At 38.7% G+C, this 22,265-nt stretch overlaps 1 protein-coding gene across 1 annotated transcript in view; it reads left to right on the top strand.

Annotated features, from left to right (window-relative positions):
• Positions 1-17,285, top strand: part of MAP1B (microtubule associated protein 1B) — a 93,508-nt gene extending 76,223 nt beyond the window's left edge. Inside the window, exons 5-8 of the mRNA XM_077816317.1 lie at positions 3,470-8,586; positions 8,761-10,160; positions 13,782-14,020; positions 17,130-17,285. Of these exons, the coding sequence (XP_077672443.1) occupies positions 3,470-8,586; positions 8,761-10,160; positions 13,782-14,020; positions 17,130-17,285 (6,912 nt within the window). The remainder of the gene's footprint in view (positions 1-3,469; positions 8,587-8,760; positions 10,161-13,781; positions 14,021-17,129) is intronic.
• The last annotated feature ends 4,980 nt before the right edge of the window (positions 17,286-22,265 follow it).

The following is a 22,265-nucleotide window of genomic DNA, read 5'->3' as shown; positions in this document are numbered from 1 at the left end:
TGTAAAACAAAATCTTGAATGACTTATTATCTTCCAGACTGCAGATGGTCAACATCACTAATTCAGTGACCACTCACCCACCTTCTTCCCATACAATCTTTGATCTTGCCAGAAAATTTTCCCTACATGGGAAACCATCATCTGCATCCAAATCAGAGGCACTGAATTATCACTATCCCTCCATCAAACTTTGTCTCATTGATCTGAATTAAGAGCACTTCATGTCACTTTATCTTCCCATAATACTGTGTGTTCTATAGACTGAATCTTACCCCTCAGCAGAAGCCCAGCGCAAGGAGTTAGGCACCATCTGTATCCCACTCAGATGCGCTTAATTTTACTGCTGCAGTTTGCCTGTCCTCACCTCCTCTCTCTCCACTCTACCCCTTCCATCCTTTCTCTGTGATTGCCATTAATATGACTCTCCCATTTTCCTCCTTTTACTCTTTCCTCTCTTTTCTCCCTCCCTTTTGTCCTGTCTTTGCTCTCTTCCAAACAAAGCTATGTCTGACGTTTGGATAAGATTTATTTATACTCTTATATAAGTTGGTTTATATACTTAGTAAGGATGACTTGTGAACATAAAACAGCTGTTCTGAGATTTTATTCCTTTTCTGCTTTTATTCGTTACTCACCCATACGCATTGGGTAGATTATTTTTGTGTGGATAACATCCACCATCTCATTCTGTGTTTCTGTTGAATTTTACTTTCACTAAATTCTAAAAATAAATTCCATAACAACAAAAATAGGAGAGCAAGAAACACACAGATCTTCAGAGTTCCACTGAAATGAAACATCTCCTAGACACACAACATTAATTATTATAGTACTCTCTATTCCTCTTGGTAATCCAGTTTATGGTCCAAAATTTTCAGTTTGTTCAGCTCTAGTCTAGTCTAAATCATCTTTATAAAAGTCTTTCTTGTAGATATAAATTACAATTGACTATTCCTGAAAAGTATTTTGTAATACTTTGCAAGATGGTGAATATGCTTCAGTTACATTTGCAGCGTTATTGTAGCCATGTTGGTCCCAGGATACATGAGAGACAAGGTGAGTGAGGCAATATCTTTTATTGGTGGAAGAGACGAGCTTTTGAGCTCAACAGAGAAAAAGAGCTCTCTGGAAATCAAGAACTTGTCTCTTCTACCAACATAAACTGCTCCAATAAAAGACATTATCTCACCCACCTTGTCTCTCTCACAGATTACATTGACATTTGGTCTCCATATTCAGTTATTTGACTGAATTATTAAAAAAAAAAGATGCTTGAACAGTTTTGTAATATCTTTGTCATGAGCTAGTTGAAGTCTCCTGCATATACTTTATTTACAATAAAACAAATGGAAACTCTGTATGCAGTGGGGATTACCCTGTGACTGGGATTTAAGTCTGGAGGCCACACTGGGTTTGTAAAAACCATTCTTGATGATAAGGGGCTGATGTAATTCAGTCAGGTTCATGTAACTCATTGATCCTAGTGGGCAGGCGTTTGTGAACTGCCAGTGCAGAATACTAAGTACAAGGTTATTCAGGAGTTCTGAATCCCCCTTCTCGTCTGGTTACAGAGACAGTACTGGGTCCAGTAACATTTTATTGCTGTTCTCCCAACAGGCCCCCAATGGCAGCAAAGGAGAGACTTGCAGCACCCTGTCACCATTTAGCTGGCCTTTCTAGCCACAATTTGTTTTGGCTCACAAACAGAATATGTTTTGGTGTCTTTTAATAAATTATTAGTCACTATCAGATCCTAGTCTGGGAAAACCATTATCCACTTTCAAGATATGAGCTTTCTGTCTTTGCTAGATATGAGACTTTTGGAAGCCAAGGGAAACATTTGATGCCAGATTCTGTCTTCGGATGCACATATGCAACTACCATTGACTGCAGTGGGAGTTTTCATGTGTATCCAAGGGTAGAATTTGGCCCTGGTGTGCTTATGTGCATGCCAGTCCGCAGGACTGATTCAGTTTGGAGCCATTTTGTAGCTGTGCTGATTTCTGAACTCTGAGAGCAAACTGAAAAGAGGAAATTTGTCAGTGAAGGGTTGAAATATTATGTACTTTTATTTTCTGTTTACTAATCTGAGACCACCAAACATATGTCTTCAATTCAGACTGGAACAGAATACTAGCTTTTAGTACTGAACACAGGACTCTTTGTTCATAGAAGCCTCCAGTTCAGTGTCTGTTTTGGGTCTCAGAATGTTGTTCAACACTGGAGAAATCAGTGGAGTTATTCTGGATTTAAACTGGCAAAAGAACTCAGAATGTGGTCCATGATTGTTTTAAATCAAAATGTTGTCAAAAGGATTTTTAGCCACAACACTCAGCTGTTTTTTTTCTCTCTTTTTTGCTCTGAGTTTACATACATAAGTTGATATATACTGTATGCTCTGTTGTTCAGAGATTAATTACTAAACATATGGTGTTAATACAACTGCCATTTTATAGCCTTTTTAATATCTAATTATATATAAATGCTATGGAGTCCATTGTTCCATTCAAAATGTGTATATTTGCAAAATTGCACACTAATTAGGAATATGCAGACCTGCCTCTTTAATTCCCATATTTCAGAAACCTAATGATCTTACAAAAGTTTTGTTCTCAACTCTTTTTTAACTTTGAAGCAGTAAATCCGCTCCCATAGGTGCTGGAACTGGTGGTGCTGCCTCACCTGCTGGCTTGAAGTGGTTTCCATCATATACAGGGTTTACAGGTTCAATGGCTCTCAGCACCCCCACTATACAACTTTTTCTAGAACCCCTGTCAGCTCCTCTTCTTGTCAAGAGCTGGCCAGCAGTTAAGCTAGTTCTGGTGTGATGCCTGCTTTTTTTGGCACCAGACCATACAAAAGGCATTAAAATAATGGCAGAATTGTGGAATACAGCCCCATGTTGGGAATAATGCGGAGGCATCCTGCTCCAGCAAGAGCTCCAGGAAGTATTGTGGTTCAGAGTGTGCCTCCTGGAACTTCTGTGGGACACCGATATATCATGCCCCGCAAAGAGGGTATAATGTGTGCTCCCCTGGGTGGTGCACCAGCTCTACTGGCTGGTTAGGAGAAGTGGAGAGGTTCATAGTTCATTTGCACTGAGTAGCAGCACCACGGAATCCTCACACTGTGCTCTGAGCATAAGGACTCCCATTGAACCCAGCCTCTCTGTGAAGGATGCAAGAGGTGCCTTCAGCACCCACGAAGAGGCCAGGCACAGTCTGTTTTTTTGTATTTAAAAACAGTACAGCAATAAGCTGATAGCAACAGATTCCTTTAGCACCTAGAATTGGCTACTGTCATGTGAAAAAGAATAAAAAAGGAATGTTGTATCTTTAGTGTGAAGCTTATAGTGTAGCTTGTACTATAACCCAAAGATAGCCTTGCTGTGTTATATTTTTATATGACATTTCTATTACAAAATATAAATTTACACCTCCCTTTTGTCTTTTTTGTTTTCCAATGCTAGATTGGTGAATTACTGAGCACTACACACCCTGCCAACAAAGCCAGTTTAACTCTGTTTTGCCCTGAGGAAGGGGATTGGAAAAATTCAAACCTTGACAGACATAACCTTCAAGACTTCATTAACATTAAACTCAACTCAGCATCCATATTGCCTGAAATGGAAGGACTTTCTGAATTCACAGAGTATCTGTCAGAATCGGTAGAAGTGCCATCACCCTTTGACATTTTGGAACCGCCAACATCTGGAGGTTTCTTGAAGCTCTCAAAACCCTGCTGTTATATTTTCCCAGGTGGAAGAGGGGACTCTGCATTGTTTGCAGTGAATGGATTCAATATGCTCATTAATGGGGGATCTGAAAGAAAATCTTGCTTCTGGAAACTTATCCGACATTTAGACAGAGTGGATTCCATTCTGCTCACCCACATTGGGGATGATAATCTACCAGGAATCAATAGCATGCTTCAACGAAAGATAGCTGAGTTAGAAGAGGAACAGTCACAAGGTTCTACTACCAACAGTGACTGGATGAAAAATCTGATCTCACCTGATTTAGGAGTTGTATTCCTCAATGTTCCTGAAAATCTGAAAAACCCTGATCCTAATTTTAGGGTAAAAAGAAGCATAGAAGAAGCTTGTTTCACTCTCCAGTATTTAAATAAGTTGTCTATGAAACCAGAACCTCTCTTTAGAAGCATAGGAAATACCATTGATCCTATCATTCTGTTTCAAAAAATGGGAGTAGGCAAACTTGAGATGTATGTGCTCAATCCAGTCAAAAACAGCAAAGAGATGCAGTATTTTATGCAGCAGTGGACTAGTACAAGTAAAGATAAAACTGAATTACTGCTGCCAAATGGTCAGGAAGTAGATATTCCAGTATCCTATTTGACCTCAGTCTCATCACTGATCGTTTGGCATCCAGCAAATCCTGCAGAAAAAATAATCAGAGTTTTGTTTCCAGGAAACAGTACTCAATATAACATACTAGAAGGACTGGAAAAACTCAAACATTTAGATTTCCTTAAACAACCAATGGTTACACAGAAAGACCTTACTGGTAACATACCTAGCCCAGCAGTGAAACAAGCAAAGCTGAAACAGCGAACGGACAGCAAGGAAAGTCTCAAACCTGCCACAAAGACACTATCAACCAAGACTGTCAGAAAAGAATCTAAAGAAGAAGCATCTGAACCAGCAAAGCCTAGTCCTCCAGAAAAGCCTCAGAAAGTAGAAAGCAAGGAAAAGACTACAGTAAAAAAGGAAAAACCGGCAAAAGCAGAGACAAAACCTTTAGTAACAGAAAAAGATATGACAGTTAAGGAGGAGCAGCTAGTAAAATCCGAAATTGCTGAAAAACAAGCAGCAGATGTCAAACCAAAAGTTGCAAAGGAGAAGCATGTGAAAAAGGAAGTGAAAGTAAAATCTGAAGAAAAGAGAGAGGAAAAAGAAAAACCAAAGAAAGAGGTTTCTAAGAAAGAGGAGAAAACACCTACCAAGAAAGAGGAAAAACCTAAAAAGGAAGAAATCAAGAAAGAAGCGAAAAAGGAAGTGAAAAAGGAAGAGAGAAAAGAGTCTAAAAAAGAATTAAAGAAAGAAACTCCCCAAAAGGAAGCTAAAAAGGAAGCTAAAAAAGAAGAGAAAAAGGAAATTAAAAAGGAAGAAAAAGAATCCAAAAAAGACACCAAAAAGCTTCCAAAAGAAACGAAGAAAACACCTGCTCCTTCAACTGAAGCCCGAAAGCCTGTGACAAAACCTAAAGCACAAAAGAAAGAGGAACCTGTTAAAAAGGAAGCTGGGCCTGCTGGAAAACCAAAGGAAAAAGGCAAAATTAAGCCAGTAAAGAAAGAGAGCAAGGTCAGTGAAACACAAGCTGCTGTGGCTGCAGTGGGAGCGGTTGCCGCTGCAGCAGCAGCAGCAGCTGCTGGAGTGGTAGCTAATGGAAAAGAACTTGAAGCTGAGAGATCCCTTATGTCTTCACCAGAGGATTTAACAAAAGACTTCGAAGAATTAAAGGCTGAAGAAGTAGAAATAGTAAAGGAAACAAAGCCTCAGGTAAAGTTAATAGAAGGTGAAGAGAAACTAGCTGACTCAGAACAAAAGGAAGCACGTGAAATCCAGAAAGAAAAACTAGATACTGAAGGACCTGCTGACTCTCCTGATGAAGGTATAATGACCACTGAAGCTGAGGGTGAATGTGAACAGACACCTGAAGAGCTGGAGCCTGTAGAAAAGCACAGGGTTGATGACCATGAAAAATTTGAAGATGAAGGAACTGGTTTTGAGGAATCATCCGAAGCGGGTGATTATGAAGAAAAGGCAGAGACTGAGGAAGCTGAGGAACAAGATGAAGATGAGGAAGAAAAAGCAACAGTGGGCATCACAAAACAGGATATTGGCATGGCAAGAGAAATGGGAGAGACTGAAGCTGATAAATATGCTAAAACTAAAGATAAATACGTTGAAAAGGCAGAATCTGAGGCAGGGGATGAGCGAGCTGAAGAAGACATGGAAGAGACCGTTGAAAAGGCAGAAACTGAAGAGACTGAAGAAGAAGCTGAGGACGAAGACAAAATGGAGGATGTCAGAGATGAAGAAGAGGAAACTGAAAAAGTCGAAGCTGAAGAAGATTATGTTATGGCTGTGGTAGACAAAGCTGCAGAGGCTGGTGAAGTTGAAGATAAATATGGCTTACTCATAATCACACCAGCTAAACACTCTGAACCTCAGTCCCCAGCTGTTGAACCAGCATCTTCTATCCATGATGAGACTTTACCTGGCGGTTCAGAAAGTGAAGCAACTGTTTCCGATGAAGAAAATAGAGAAGACCAACATGAGGAATTCACTGCTACTTCAGGTTATACTCAGTCTACCATTGAAATATCCAGTGAGCCAACACCAATGGATGAAATGTCAACTCCTCGGGATATCATGAGCGATGAAACGAACAACGAAGAAAGTGAATCGCCTTCTCAAGAATTTGTAAACGTTACTAAGTATGAGACATCACTATATTCTCAAGAATATACTAGACCTAAACTCTCTCCACTTCATGATGCTTTCAATGGTTTATCTGAAGGATCAAAAACAGATGCCACAGAAGGTAAAGATTATAATGCTTCAGCTTCTACTCTCTCACCCCCTTCTTCATTAGAGGAAGACAGATTCTGCAAATCTTCTTTTCAAGAAATGTACCATCAAAGAGAAAATGAAATCAAAAGTACTGCTAAATTAGAAATCAAAGATACCTTTTCACAGGCATTTGAGGAAAAAAAGCATAGCCCAGCTAAGAGTCCAGTTCAGAGTCCATCACCTCCATCACCAGTTGCTAAAACACCACTAAGTGAACGTAGTGTGAACTTTTCTCTGACCCCAAATGAGATTAAGGCATCAGTTGAACCTGTAGTGCTCACTGCATTGCCTGATGAACATCCAGAAGTCATTGAAGAGCACTCTGTCAGCCCGGATGATAAAACATTAGAAGTGGTGTCTCCTGCACAATCTGCTGCTGGTAGTGCAGGCCACACACCTTATTATCAGTCTCCCACTGATGAAAAGTCCAGCCAACTTCCTTCTGAACTCACTGAAAAGGCAGCAGAGGCTCCAGTTAGTTTTGAATTTAGTGATGCCAAAGATGAGACTGCAAAACCCAGAATAAGCCCTATGGATGAGCCTGTGCCAGACTCAGAATCGCCTATTGAAAAAGTTCTCTCTCCTTTACGAAGTCCACCTTTGATAGGTTCAGAGTCTTCCTATGATACATTTTTGACTGCCGATATAAAGTCAACTGCCAGACTGACTGAGGGTCATTTTGAGGAGAAAAGTGAAAAAGAAGAGTCTCCTGTTCAGATAAGCCCAGTTTCTGAAGTCACCTCTGTGGATCTTTTCCAAGGACAGCAAGATGAAAAAGGTATGGCGTTTATGCCTGCTAAAGGTTTTGGTCTAGAAAAGAATATGGAGGATATTGAAGCTACCAGTTCTCAGTCTCCACTTGTTTTGGATGAAAGGAAGTTAGCAGGAGATATCTCTCCTACACAAATAGATGTTAGCCAGTTTGGATCTTTTAAAGAAGACACCAAAATGTCAATATCTGAAGGTACAGTCTCTGACAAATCTGCAACTCCCGTTGATGACGTTGTAGCAGAAGACACATATTCACATATAGAAGGAGTTGCTTCTGTCTCCACAGCTTCTGTTGCTACTAGTTCATTTCCAGAGCCTACTACAGATGATGTATCTCCTTCTTTACATGCTGAGGTTGGATCACCACATTCTACAGAAGTTGATGATTCTCTTTCTGTATCTGTTGTACAAACACCGACAATTTTTCAGGAAACAGAAATGTCTCCATCTAAAGAAGAATGTCCGAGACCCATGTCAATTTCTCCACCAGATTTTTCACCTAAAACTGCAAAATCAAGAACACCAGTGCAAGAGCACAGATCTCCTGAGCAGTCAACTATGTCAGTAGAATTCAGTCAGGAGTCCCCTGAGCAGTCTTTGGCAATGGACTTTAGTAGACAATCTCCAGAACATCCCACAGGAGGCACTAGTGTACACCATATATCTGAAAATGGACCAACTGAAGTAGATTATAGTCCTTCAGAGATACAGGAACCTACTTTTTCACATAAGATATCACCTGTGGAGCAGACATGTTATACTCAAGAAAAGGATCTTTCAGAGATTATTTCAGTATCTCAGATTGAAGCTTCACCCTCAACTTCATCAGAACATACACCTTCACAGGTAGCTTCTCCACTGCAAGAGGAAACTCTCTCAGGTGTCATGCCACCCAGAGATATGCCTCTGCATTCTTCATTTACCTCAGAAAAGATGCAGAGCCTAGGAGAAAAGCTTTCACCAAAGTCTGATTTATCTCCTTTAACTACAAGAGAATCCTCTCCTTTATACTCTCCTAGTTTTTCAGATTCGCCTCCTGCGATCAAAGAAACAACTGCTGTTTGTCACTCACCATCACTATCACTTCATGTGTCCTCAGATAAAATATTTGGTTACCATACCTCAGTAACACATGACACAGTAGAAGACTCTCTAACAAAACATAGTCCAGAGCCTTTAGCCTCCACAGAAAAAGATGAAACTGAAAAAATCACCAGGTCATCTGAGGCCATTAGTTATTCCTGTGAGACAACTGGGAAAACCACTAGATCACCAGAGGCCATTAGTTATTCCTATGAGACAACTGGGAAAATTACTAGATCACCAGAGGCCGTTAGTTATTCCTATGAGACAACTGGGAAAACCACCAAGTCACCTGAACCTGCTCTTAGTTATTCCTATGAGGCAGCAGAGAAAACCACGAGATCACCAGAGGCCATTAGTCACTCCTATGAGACAACAGAAAAAACCATCAGGTCACCTGAAGCCATGGATTATTTTTATGAGAGAACTGGAAAAACCACCAGGTCACCTGAGGCTATTAGTTACTCCTACGAGCCAACAGAGAAAACCACCAGGTCACCTGAAGCCATGGATTATTCCTATGAGAGAACTGGGAAAACCACCAGATCACCTGAAGCTGTAGAATACTCTTATGAACCAACAGAGAAAACCTCCAGGTCACCTGAAGCTGTGGAATACTCCTATGAGAGAACTGGGAAAACCACCAGGTCACCTGAAGCTGTGGAATACTCCTATGAGAGAACTGGGAAAACCACCAGGTCACCTGAGGCTGTAAGTTATTCCTATGAGCCAACAGAGAAAACCACCAGGTCACCTGAAGTCATGGATTACTCCTTCGAGACAACTGGGAAATCAACGAGATCACCTGAGGCTGTTAGCTATGCCTATGAGACACCTGGGAAAACAACAAGGTCGCCTGAGGCTGTTAGTTACTCCTATAAGACAGATGTACATTTTGCTGCAGAAAAATCATCTCTAGCAGAAACCCGTCAAGATGTCGATTTATGCCTTGTGTCTTCCTGTGAATACAAGCATCCCAAAACTGAACTTTCACCCTCATTTATCAACCCCAATCCCCTGGAGTGGTTTGCAAGTGAAGAACAGTCTCAAGAACAAGAAAAGCCATTAACCCAGTCTGGAGGAGCCCAGCCACCGTCAGGAGGAAAACAGCAAGCACGCCAGTGTGATGAAACTCCTCCCACCTCAGTAAGCGAGTCTGCTCCATCTCAGACCGATTCAGATGTTCCCCCAGAGACTGAAGAATGCCCTTCTATTACTGCAGATGCTAACATTGACTCAGAAGATGAATCTGAAACCATTCCAACTGATAAAACAATTACATACAAACATATTGACCCTCCACCAGTCCCAATGCAAGACCGCAGTCCTTCACCCCGGCACCCAGATGTCTCAATGGTAGACCCAGAAGCTTTGCCTGTTGATCAGAATTTAGGCAAACCTTTGAAGAAGGATCTGAAAGAAAAGACCAAAACTAAAAAGCTGGGTACGAAGACCAAGTCTTCCTCACCTGCCAAAAAAAGTGATGGGAAATCAAAGCAGGTGGCTTCACCAAAGCCAGGTGGCTTAAAGGAATCTTTAGACAAAGTTTCCAGAACTGCTTCTCCAAAGAAAAAAGAGTCTGTGGAGAAAGCAGCGAAAAATATCTCTATTCCAGAAGTAAAATCTTCCCGTGTTGAGGAAAAAGATAAGGAGGCCAAGAATGCAACAAATTCCACAACATCGAAGTCTGCAAAGATTGCAACTTCAGGTAAGGAAAGATCAGGACCTGTGTGTATCACGAAAAGATGTGGGGCCAGATTCTCAGCTGGTATAATTGAGCTATGTTGATATTTCATCAGCTGATCATCTGGCCTGCGAGGTGTGCCTGAGGAAAATCCATGTTTATTAAAAATCTATAATATAAGGTTTCACATTTAAATTAATTAAATTTACTGAATCAACTCTTTAATCTGGAAAAAGCCAATAATTATTTAGATGTGTTAATTTGCTCAGATATCAAACAATTAGCGAGGCAGTGTATGAAATATAGAGTGCAATTATTATTTGTCCAATTTGTTAGCCAGCTGGCTAAGCTGAAAATTGCTATGTGAAAAGTTAAATGAATAGTAAGCAACTATTCTCTTCATTATAAACATAATTTAGACATAAAATTGTAAAGTGAACAAGCCCCGTTAATTAGTTTAAGTTGTGTGAGTGTAATAGGAAATTAGATGTGTTTTACTGTTCCAGTGCATTATTCCTTATTAAGTATTCAGAAGACAGGCAGTTATCTAAGCATGCACTTCCATGAAGTCTGGCTACATTCTGATGGTGGTGGTTTACTAAACATATAGGGAGATCATTTTCTACAGACGTTCCTGTTCATTTAACGAAACTGTAAATCTCATTTACAGGGTAGATAGTTGAAAAGGCACAGTTCCCCTGCAGGGCTTACCCTGAGGGCTTGTTGAACTAAAGGATAATCTGTAATACAATACACCCGATCCTGCAGCTAGGAACCTGCAGAATCTGATAGAAAATACTGTGGTTTTCAGTTGCGGTACAAAAATTATGGTTAAAACAGAAATATCTCTGTATAGATATAGATAAAAACTAAAAATTCAGATATTGATCAATTTGTTGTATGTGGGATTTGATTTGTTTTATAGGTTAAGTAATTTATTCCTGGCTTGATCATGAATCCACGCTTAACTTTATATTACTTTATTACATTAAAAAAAACAAATCTTGAGTGGCTTATTATTATCACAACAGAAATAGAATGTATTTCTACTAGGCTATGTATTTCATCCCATATAGAGAAATTGCACCTTTTGAGCAAAATCTGTGCTATCTCAGGCAGAGAGAGGAGGGTATAGAAAACCTTTTCCTTCCCTAGTTCACCTGTGCAGAAGCTGCAGGATGAGGATATGTTCCTAGCAAACTGGCACTCCACCATCTCTAGCCTCCCTATGCGTATGCTGCTGCACTATTCTTGGCCTTCCAATGCAGAAGAATAGTTGGTACATTCTTTCTGGAGCTGCACTAAGATGTAGTCCATAGCACATTTCATTCCCCACTGAACTACTGCCTGGTGTCAAGTATATTCTGAGAACAAAAAAATCTGCAGTGCATGTTGTAGTGCTGGAACAGAAACTATATATTTTTTATAACATAAGATTATGAAATATGCAACTGCTACTGGAGTATTGTGTCCAATTCTGATGTCCGCACTTCAAGAAGGATGCTGAAAAATTGGAGTGGATTCAGAGAAGAGGCATGAGTGATTAAAGAATTTGAAAACATACTTTATATTGAAAGACTCAAGGGGCTCAATCTGCTCATTTTAACAAAGAGATGGTTAAGGGGTGACTTGATCACAGGCAATGAGCACCTACATGGGGAACAGAAATTTGATAACAGAAAGCTCTTTAGTCTAGCAGACAAAGGTATGACAAGATCCAATGGCTGTAAGCTGAGGTTACACAAATTTAGACTAGAAATAAGGTACAATTTTGTAACAATGAGGATAATTAGCCTTGGGAACAATTTACCAAGGGTTGTGGTAGATTCTCCCTTACTGGAAATTTTAAAATCAAGTTTGGATGCTTTTCTAAAAATTGTGCTCTAGTTCCAACGACAGCTATTGGACTTGAAGCAGAAATTAATTCAGGGAAATGCTATGGCCTGTGTTCAGTAGGAGGTCAGGCTAGATGTTCACAGTGGGCCTCTCTGGCTTTAAAAATCTGTGAATTCATGAAAAATATATTGCATAGGTCACTTAGTACTTTAACTGCACTCTTTGTAACACACTGAGATTAATAGAACAGGTTTTGTTATTGATCAAGTTATGATTCCAGCTCATGCCATTATCCTGTGCATGATAATAACAGTGTCTTTTATAATATTATTGTTGAAATGTCAAGAATTTACACTTTTTTTTCCAATTAAAACCCTCTTTTTGGGACACATGCATCCTAAGACTTGGTAACAAAATGAAGCTTTCCCCAAACTTGGTAGTATAGAGCCAAATTTTCAAAAGTAGGCATACTTAATTGCATCTACCTAACCTATGTGCATAAACGTTCAGTTGGGTAGCACAGATTAGATGTTTGCACATGCATGTAGTTATTTAGACATGTAACTTGCCCCATCCACACAAGAGCTGATTTCTGAGTATCTAAACCTCCATCAAATTTTTGTGTACATTAAGTGTTGGGTGCTCAAATGTATGGGCACAATTGTACATGCTGTCTTTGAAAATTAATCCTATATTTTGCATACTATTGCAGGAATTTAGAAAAGATTACTTTTGACATGTGTATATGCCAACTGTGATCACTCCTTTCATAAGTCAGGAGAATATAATAAGGCTGGGCTGAGTTAGAATAAAGAAATGAAAACTAGAGGAAAATCTGTGCAGTTTCCTCCCTCCACTCTCCATATAAAATAGTCTTTGAGAGGAGATGCTGTCCTTCATACTAACAATCCACTCCAGTAGGCAACTCTTGGTCTTAAGTGACTACTTTAAAATGTCCCTGTGAGGTTTCGATTACAAAGTAGTTCAGTGTTTTTAAAGACTGTCTTTACTGTACAGCTGTACAGATAATTTTTTTCTAGTTCCTTTGGGTCTTCTCTTGGGAAGGTTTCAGTCTGCTCCAAGTTCCTCCCTCCCTTTCTTCTAGCTTTGCGTACATATAGTAGGCTCCTGCAAGATACTCCTAGGATATCAACAGTTATCTCCCATCCTTGTCATAATGATGCCTCAAGAGTCCCAAGACAGGTTCTAAACCTGCATACTATAACTGAGAGCCAAACGCTGTTTTTTTTCACACTCAGTGATAGTCCCATTGAAGTAAATGGGACAGTTTGCATGAGTAAAGCAAGCAGGATTGGCCTTGAGTTACGACACTGATGTCTTGAAAAGAAAGTGTCAGAGAGTTGTGTTATCAAGCATGCAAGAGAATTCCAAGGTCCTGTAGCTATTATTGTTCGAGAAAAAATAATCTCATTAATTGAATGGTAATTCAGTAATCACAGTGACTGGATAATTCTTGAATACTTAATAATGATCATTCTTGAATACAGTTCAAATGATTGCCCATACCGGTAATGAATTTTTGTTGTATCAGTAGCTAGTTAAGTTTATTCTGTTCTTTTTCTCCCAATAAAACATATATGGGATATAACCAAATTAGAATATGCTATTAGATATAATAGGATAACAACATAAGTGCATCAGAGTGCACAGGAATACAGCAATGGCTGTGTGACGCAGGTACTAACTCTAATCCTCTTAAAAAAGAATGTCACCTTTAATGGTATAGTGGTAGCTAATAAATGTTTGTTTTCACCAATAAATGACAGGCTTTTGTTCTTATTTTAAAAGGACCTGGAAATAGTAAACCAGCAAAATCCACAGCTGTGCCTCCAGGACCTCCAGTGTACTTGGACCTGGTATATATTCCCAACCACAGTAATAGCAAGAATGTCGATGTAGAGTTTTTCAAGAGAGTGAGGTCATCCTACTACGTGGTGAGTGGGAATGATCCTGCGGCTGAAGAACCAAGCAGGGCTGTTCTGGACTCCCTACTGGAGGGCAAGGCTCAGTGGGGAAGTAACATGCAGGTAGGCTCTCTAACAATATTTCTGTTTTGTGAATTAAAATCCTTATGAAAAGCAACCACAGGAAGCAAGAGAAGCTACTAAGCTATGGCTCTTGTTTAGAAGAGAGTCCTTTGGTGTACTATAGATGAACACTCCCTCATTTCTCTTTTAATAAGAGCGACATATGTGAGGATCAGGGTTTGGAATCCTCCTAGCCTAGAGGCATGATGAAAGGTACGTGATCTTAGCAACAAGAGCAGGCTCAAGGGATTTGGCCAATTTGAGCACCTAAACGTGGAGTTAGGTTCTTTAACACAGACACCCACAGCTGCAGATTTTTCAAGGCACGTAATGGAGCAACGCTTGCATTGGTATCCGGTCCATAAAAACAGGTAGCTAACTCAATTAATTAAAATCCATTTGCTACCTAATGTCATGTCATATTCTGTGGTATCTTCAGGTGTCCTTTGTGCAGAGTAGAATATAATTTATTCATCTTCAGCTTTGGTATTTTCCATTTAGCAGCAGCATGGTGACGTGTAATACAGTAGTGCCTCAGAGTTATGGCCACCAGTGTTATGAAATGAACAGTCAACCACACACCTCGTGGGGAACCAATCAGGCTCGTACAGTACAGTACTGCGTTAAACGTAAATGGGAAAGCATTTTTCTTTTGCATGGTAAAGTTTCAAAGCTGTATTAAGTCAATGGTCAATTGCAAACTTTTGAAAGAACAACCATAATGTGTTGTTCAGAGTTACAAACAACCTCCATTCCTGATGTGTTTGTAACTCTGAGGTTCTACTGTGTAAAAGGTGTTTGAAGAGCCATGTCAATGATGCAAGAATTCCCTGAAAGACTAACAAACAAACTGTCCTCTCTTGTAAAATTCTCCACAATAGCTGACATAATAAACGTTCAGTTGCAACTGTTATGTTAATAACATTCTTATTTACAATAAGCCTAAATAGATTATTTATTTATTTATTTATTTATACCAATTCCTTGTAATTGAGTAGCACAGTTCAGATAAAAGCAGTTTTATTTTTCTTTGTCCAGTTAATTTGATGTCCATATTCCTTGCCATAATGATTATTTCTAGTGTGGTTGATATGGCTATATCCAGTTCTTTCTTTCTTTCTTTCTTTTTCTTTCTTTCACTATCGACGCATTTTCTGAGTGCCAAATCTGTGTCACCAAAATAAATATCAGAGAGGACAGGGACCTTTTTGTGCTCTTCATGTGGGGAAAAACGTTGAGGAATAGTGATCATACATTTGGCAGCTCAAATTAATAAATAATTAAACACAGTTTTATTAAAATGTTGCCTCCAACACCATCCTGTTAAACTTCTCCTTTCCTACAGAAAAGGAGAGTCTTTCCAGCTTTTTTATAAAACAGGAACTCAACGTTATTTAATGGAATTCACTCAGCATATCAGGAAATCTGTGAAGAGAAGGATAAATTTTAAGGAACAAGATTGTACTCATTGGAACTATTATTAATATTAGTCATGTTTATTGCAATATTGCCTAAAGGGCCAATCAAAATAGGGCCCCGTTGTGCTAGGCGCTGTACAGATATTGAGTAGTAGATGGTCCCTACCCCGAACCCTACCCTGAAGAGCTTACTGTGTAAATAGAGAAGATAGACACTGGGTGATGGAAGGGGTTTAATATACAAGCAGCGGGAACAATGTGATGGCCAAAAAGGTCATGTTCGTTTATTAGTTCCATGGGTACTAACAGTTTTTGTTTAGTTTTTTAGGGTGGGTTTACTTAGAAGGGTATCAGCTAAATGGAAAGCAAAAGGAAAGGGAGGGGGCAGAGCAAGGGAGAAAAGGGGTAGGTATGGAGTGAAGCTGAGGGGAAGACTGTGAAGGAGAGATCTGGAGCAAACTGCACAAGGCAGAGAAAGTACAAAACTGTAGAAAGTTCTCAGAATGGCCAAATTCCCAAAGGTCCCTGCTTTGGCTGCTTCCACCCGTACTAGCTGGAGTCTCTGTCTGGCTCCACTCTGCAGTTTTCTCCTAAGGTCACATGGGGAGTTGGGGGACAGAAGGGGAGGTACCACCTAATCCTAGTGCCCCCTTAGTAAGGGTGTCTCCCCTATATAGTTCTGGGTCCTTCAGAGCACTGGAGAGAGGGATGGCTTTGGCTGGTCCCCATTTGACACCCATCCTGTCCCAATGCAGCAATCTCTGCTTTGGCTGCTTCTGCCCTGCCCCTGCTTGCTGGAGTCAGTGGCTGCTGGCTGCACTCTGCAGTTTTTTCCCAAATAGTCTATCATAGGAACAGTTACATTTAGAAATATCTGTATTAAACTTGTGTTGGTTTTTCTGTCTTTTTCCAGGAATTATTTGTTGTGTATATATAAAAGCTATCGGAATTTAGTATTGTATAGTGTTACTGTATGTGCACAAATTATGAAGTAGAAAGGATTTTGAAAATTGTCTTATCATAATAATAATAAATTTCAAAATGCCCTAATTGTACTCATTGCAAGATCTGGACCTAAGGGGATCCTAGTTATTGAAGCTGTGAATGCTGCATGAATTTATGTTGCAAACATGTAATCCTAGGGCACCTCATTTGCCCTTCAGACATAATAAATAAGACTAAACATGATGCCTTAGTCCCACAAGGTACCTCTGCAGTCTACAGAATTGTAGTGTGATGGCTGTCATTTTGGCCAACACATCAGGGTTTGAAGTTAGGGACCTTCTGAGGTAAAAGCAGGAGCTGCTACAGTTTGAGTTAAAAACACAAAGCTTCTGTGGCTGGGACTGTAGCTACTCATATCCTCTGTGGATCAACACAGAAGGGGACATGGAACACGCTCACCAGTGGGTTACAGCAGCACTGTAAGTGCAATCTTTAGTTAGTTTTTTTCATTTAGAGACCATTGATTTAGCTTCCATGCAAAGCAATACCTTGCATATTCAGGCTTTTCTTTTGGTAAATGATTTCTTTGCCGCAATTATATCCTGCATATTTTCTTGCTTGAAATACCCATTTGCTTCCAAAAGGAAAATCTACGTGTTGACTGTGACTTTAGCATCAAGACTCTGTTTTCACATCAGTTGTTTCTTCTGTCCATTCCTAAAGAGTTTTCCTATTCCATATTGTAGGTGACCTTAATCCCAACCCATGATTCAGAAGTGATGAGGGACTGGTATCAAGAGACCCATGAGAAACAGCAGGACCTCAACATCATGGTTTTGGCAAGCAGCAGCACTGTTGTTATGCAAGATGAATCTTTCCCTGCATGCAAGATTGAACTGTAGAAACAAGGCCATACACTACAACATTAAACTTTACTTCCTGAAATTCTTCAGTTTGAAAATACCTTTTCTAAAAATTCAACCCATCTAATTCAACTGCTGAACTATATACCTGCCAAATGCTATACTGTGTCACGGTGATGCAAATCACTAATATTTTTCAGTCTTTGCTGATTGCTAAGGGAAATAACAGTATTCCCAAAGTAGGGTTCAGATTACTGCAAAATTACAGATCCTGGTTCATCTCTGCTGAACATTTGGAAACCATGCACTAGCAAACCCAACTGACTTCTGCCAGGTAGAGGCATTTGACCTCGAAAGAAACACAAAGAGAGAGAGAAATAGAGAGAGGGGTAGGAGGAGAAAGTATAAATAATTGGGTCTGCATTAGTCTCACGGCGATAGATGTATTGCTTACTGCAGTCTGCTTATGCTCTCACGTGAAAAGAAAGTTTTAAATTTGTATCAGTCTGAGTTATAGGAAAGGGGGCCTTAGTTTACAAAATTATGTGAGCTAATAATAAAAGGAAACTAAATGTGGCTTTGAAGGGACATAAGATCTAAACACTCATTAGCCATTAACTAATTTGAACGCTGCATACTGACGTAACATAATTATCATACACTAAATATGCAAGTAGTTTGAACCCCATTCAGAACTCTAAAACTTTTCTTTTAACATGCAAATATGTTGGTCTAAGGCATGCTCCCAGTGAATATCTGTTTAGTCCACTCAAAATTGACAAACCTGCATGCTTAAACACTCAAGTCAACAGCCAATTTACTGAAGCAAAATACCAAAGCAGTTGGGGAGTACATACAGTAGACAAATTGCCTTAGAAAGTGACTTGAATGTACAAAGATACTTAATGCACTTATTTTTTAATGTGAGACAGCAAGTTTATAAAACATCTGTTTAGGATTATAGTTACACCAGGAAAGAAGTGTGAGTGTGCATGTGTGGTACTAGAAGCCTATCTGATTGGTCAAACAGCTTGGTACTATGAATTATGTATGTTGGCTGAACACTTCATTGGTAACACCTGGACAGCTCAACAAAACAAGACAAGCATTTTTGCAAGCTGCTTTTGTACTGCGGAAGCAAGATTGAAGTGGTGTCCAGTATCAGAAATGCAAAACTTAGTGAAACACAGTATATTGAAAAAGGTTCTCAGCGAGTCTGTACAGTATTTTACTTTCCTTTGTCTTACGTTATTTTATTTGTTAATTTAAGAGTGAATATGGGAACAAATGTACAGAAGAATTTTTTTTAGCTCTGTGTGAACTTTTAATAGATGACTTTTTAACAAAATTTTTTGTTTACAGGAAAATGCAAAGAAAAAAATTTCAGGTGAAGGCCTTTTTTTTAGTAGTTTTGTAAGAAATACATAATGTTGTTTGAGGTTCTGGTGAGAATGAAGTATGATATTGCAGTAACATATTTATTGAAAACATTTAACTGCCAAGAATTTTTGGGGAAAACCCTTAATGATTAAATTAATCTATTAGCGCTCACAAAAAATAGGAGTTGAAATGCCAGTTGACTGCTCTTTACAAAGTGGTAGTTAGACTCACAATTCTCCCAAGATCTTTAAAAAGATTGAAAAAGCAATGATTACCTTAAATAAGCCAAGCAGGTTGGGGGGGGGGGGGAGTTGGTTTTCTTTGTATGTGTGTGTTTTTGATTTTTCTGTAAAGTGTTCCCAGTGTCTACAGATCATTTCCAAAAGTAAAAACATACAGATCAGTTCCACTATTAAAGAGAGTTTGGACTCTTAAGTCTTGGAAGCTTTACCACTACAGAAAATATTGTTACATTTCAGTTTGTAGACTTGTACATCAGAATTTAAATAAGGTAAAGGCCTCCTAACTGGAGATTTGTGCTGGTCTGTACAATTCATCTTTATGGTAGGCGTTGAGTTCCACTAGGTAGTGAACAATGACCTCATTTTATTTTCTTTACGTATTACGTATTTTAAATGTTAACATTGTTAGTTTATTTTTGTTCGGTAGGTGTGTGTTTGCACTGCTAATTTTTATGTTTTGGGTTTTTTATATTACTTCAGAGCCCTTTAAATCTGGGCCCTTGTAGCCCATTTAATGCTGTGAATTACTGTTTGTCAAATGTGGGTGGGGGTTGTTTTAATATTTTTGTTGGATATCATTAGCAATGCTATTTTATTTATTGGTCTACCTTTTAGATCCTTGAAAATAACTCAGAATGATTTTGATACAAAAGACAAAGGGAAATGTATTGTGAAAACAAGCGGAATTTGCTGAGCTCATAATCATTTACTTAACATTTATTTTGTCTACAAAATGAAAGGCAAAATATTTTATTAGTTAGCTGATTTGGTAGAATAGTTGTATTATTTCTACTACAATTCTTTCTGATTTATCTACTCTCTCATGTCAGTTAGATTTCAGACCTTTTGGCTTCAGGGAGCAAATTCCAGACTCTCCCAAAACTGGAAGTAGTTTGTTTCTCCACTTTGATAGAAAATCTAATTAACAATGAGCAATGATCTCGAGACTAATCTTATACCAATGTAAATCAGGAGTAGCTTCATTGAAATTGCAGGTAAATTAGTATAAATTAAATCAGAAACAAGCTTCAAATCTCCAGCGCCCCAAGTAAATTTGAAACAGCTCAAATAATTGTTTTACTTAAAATAAGCCAGTTACAGCCAATCTTAAACTGTACTTTGATTTTTTTTGCTGCTACAGAAAAAGTCAGCTGTTTTGACTCAGCTGACATTGTTCCTATGAGATATTGTAATACTTGTTCCATCCACTGTTCTAAATGACAGCCAAGCCTGAGTGTTATTAACTTCCCAATTAGCTCCTCTTGCCCTTAATGCCTTTCCTGCCTGTGTAGCTAATCTAATTGTGCTAGTCATAGTCATACACAATTAGTTTAGTAACAGTCATCAAAATGTACCATGAACGTTAATGGTGAGCGCTGTTGATCAGCACAGATTTCTAGGAGCATGGTTTGATACTGATTACTCGAATTATAAAGATTCAATATTTGAGTGTAAAGAACACTCTACTTAAATGATGATGTTACCCATGACAACATTCCCAATCATGACCTTTATGGTAGTACTGCACTGCTGAATAAAATTCAATGAAGAGTTAACATTGGAGATCACATCCATTTCCAAACCTAAACAGATCCCCTTGCATGCCTTCTCAAAGTCGTGTGCTGGGGCTGACTACATTGTCTCTTTCCTTTAATTCCATCTCCTGTAGAGTTCACTCTGGTGAATGGATCCAACTGTGTATATGGGGTTTTTTTAACTGTCTATAGTAGCTTATATGGTTTAGGAGCCTTCCCGTACTCATTTGCTAAGATCTAGTAGTTTTGTTAATGGAATTTTCCACCCTTCCCAGTGCAAGAAATTCAGCTGTAAGGAACTATTACTGTGCATTTTTGAAATTTCTGTCATATGCCTCTTTATTCATCTGTCACCGGAGGTTCTTGCTCAGTGATAACATTTTGAGAGAAATGGTAATATTTTTGGTCTGGATTTATTAGAAAAGGAAAAACTATAATGGTTACACTTGAAAGAAACTGTAAGCTTTCATCTTTTCACTTAATAATTGAACAAAAACACAAAGCAACCTAGTGATAAGCATTTCTTTGAATGCAATTCTGTTATTCACCTGATTTAAAATGTTTGATATTTAAAAAAAATCTGTTTGTTGTGACTTTACAAAAAAAAATCAAATAACTAAATAAAAAGGCCGCATAAAAATATTGAAAAGAAAGGAAAAAAGGGAAAGAAAAAAAAAAGCTTCTCTGCACTTAACTAGCTAGGCGCTCCAGATGGCAGGAGCTATCCATAAAATTCATTCAAGACTGGGCTGTAATCACAACAGTAGAAGAGCAATTATGAAGTACAATATGCTTTCACATGTTTGCATGCAGCCATGTATCTTCCAAACTATGGAAAGAAACAGTCTTGTTGCCAGCTGAGAAGCACCTCACACACTCCTCTCTCTTGTTCTGAATGGTGTTTGTGTCAGTCTGCAGCTGTGTATGGTAATATGTCTTATAATCCTGCATCACTTCTATTCTATCCAGTCATATCTAATGTAGAAAAATAGTTTCCAGTGAAAGTAATATGTAGTGCTTTTATGATATTTGTGTGCAATATCCCCTCTTCCATTGAGGATATTTGATGTAAAGGAAACAAACTCAGTTCCACAATAAAATACAAAAGTAATGAAGTAGTGTTGGTATGTTTCTTGTCTGTGTGTTGTAAGTGTGAATTTATGAATTTGCCAGGCTGCCTGTTAGATTTTAAAGCCAAAAATCTAACAAACCTGATGTATAATTATTTCTATTTTACAGATGGGGAAATTGAGGCAGAGTGAAGTGACTTGCCCAAGATCACCCCACAGGCCAGTGATGGAGATGAGAAGAGACTCGAGGTCTCTTACGTCCCAGTCCAGTGCCCGATCTACTAAGCCACATTAGATCTAAAAAAAAACTACACATTAGAATTCAATATTTTATTGAGTCCAGGAAGTGTTAGCTTACTAGTTTAATGCTGGGTTCTTTTCAGCTCAACTTTTAACTTAAACAGTATTTCTCAAATAGGACACTTGCTTATTCTTAACCAACCAACAATTTGTTAATTCATCCAGAACCATGTTAATGTATAACCAACAGTTCACCACTCAAATACAGACACAACCAATTGTGTGTACTACATAAACAATACAGTCTTGCAAGCAGTTGTAACAGACGACAGTTGAGACTCAGCAGCTATATCAAGGAACAATGCAAATTACCAAGATTTCTTACTACATTTACTAACAATCATCAATTCTTTAATACTAACACATTTATCACAGTTCCACGGGTGCACTTATCTTTAAGGCATATTGTTACTTCTCTTTGACTAAACTGGTCCGAAAGGGACAAGTTTAAAATTCAATTGCTTCAAGTTATTGTTTTCAAGCTCTCTTAGA

This window comes from Eretmochelys imbricata, chromosome 5 (assembly GCF_965152235.1).
Source record: "Eretmochelys imbricata isolate rEreImb1 chromosome 5, rEreImb1.hap1, whole genome shotgun sequence".
Lineage (NCBI taxonomy): Eukaryota > Metazoa > Chordata > Testudines > Cheloniidae > Eretmochelys > Eretmochelys imbricata.
This window is presented reverse-complemented; position numbering and strand designations above follow the sequence as displayed.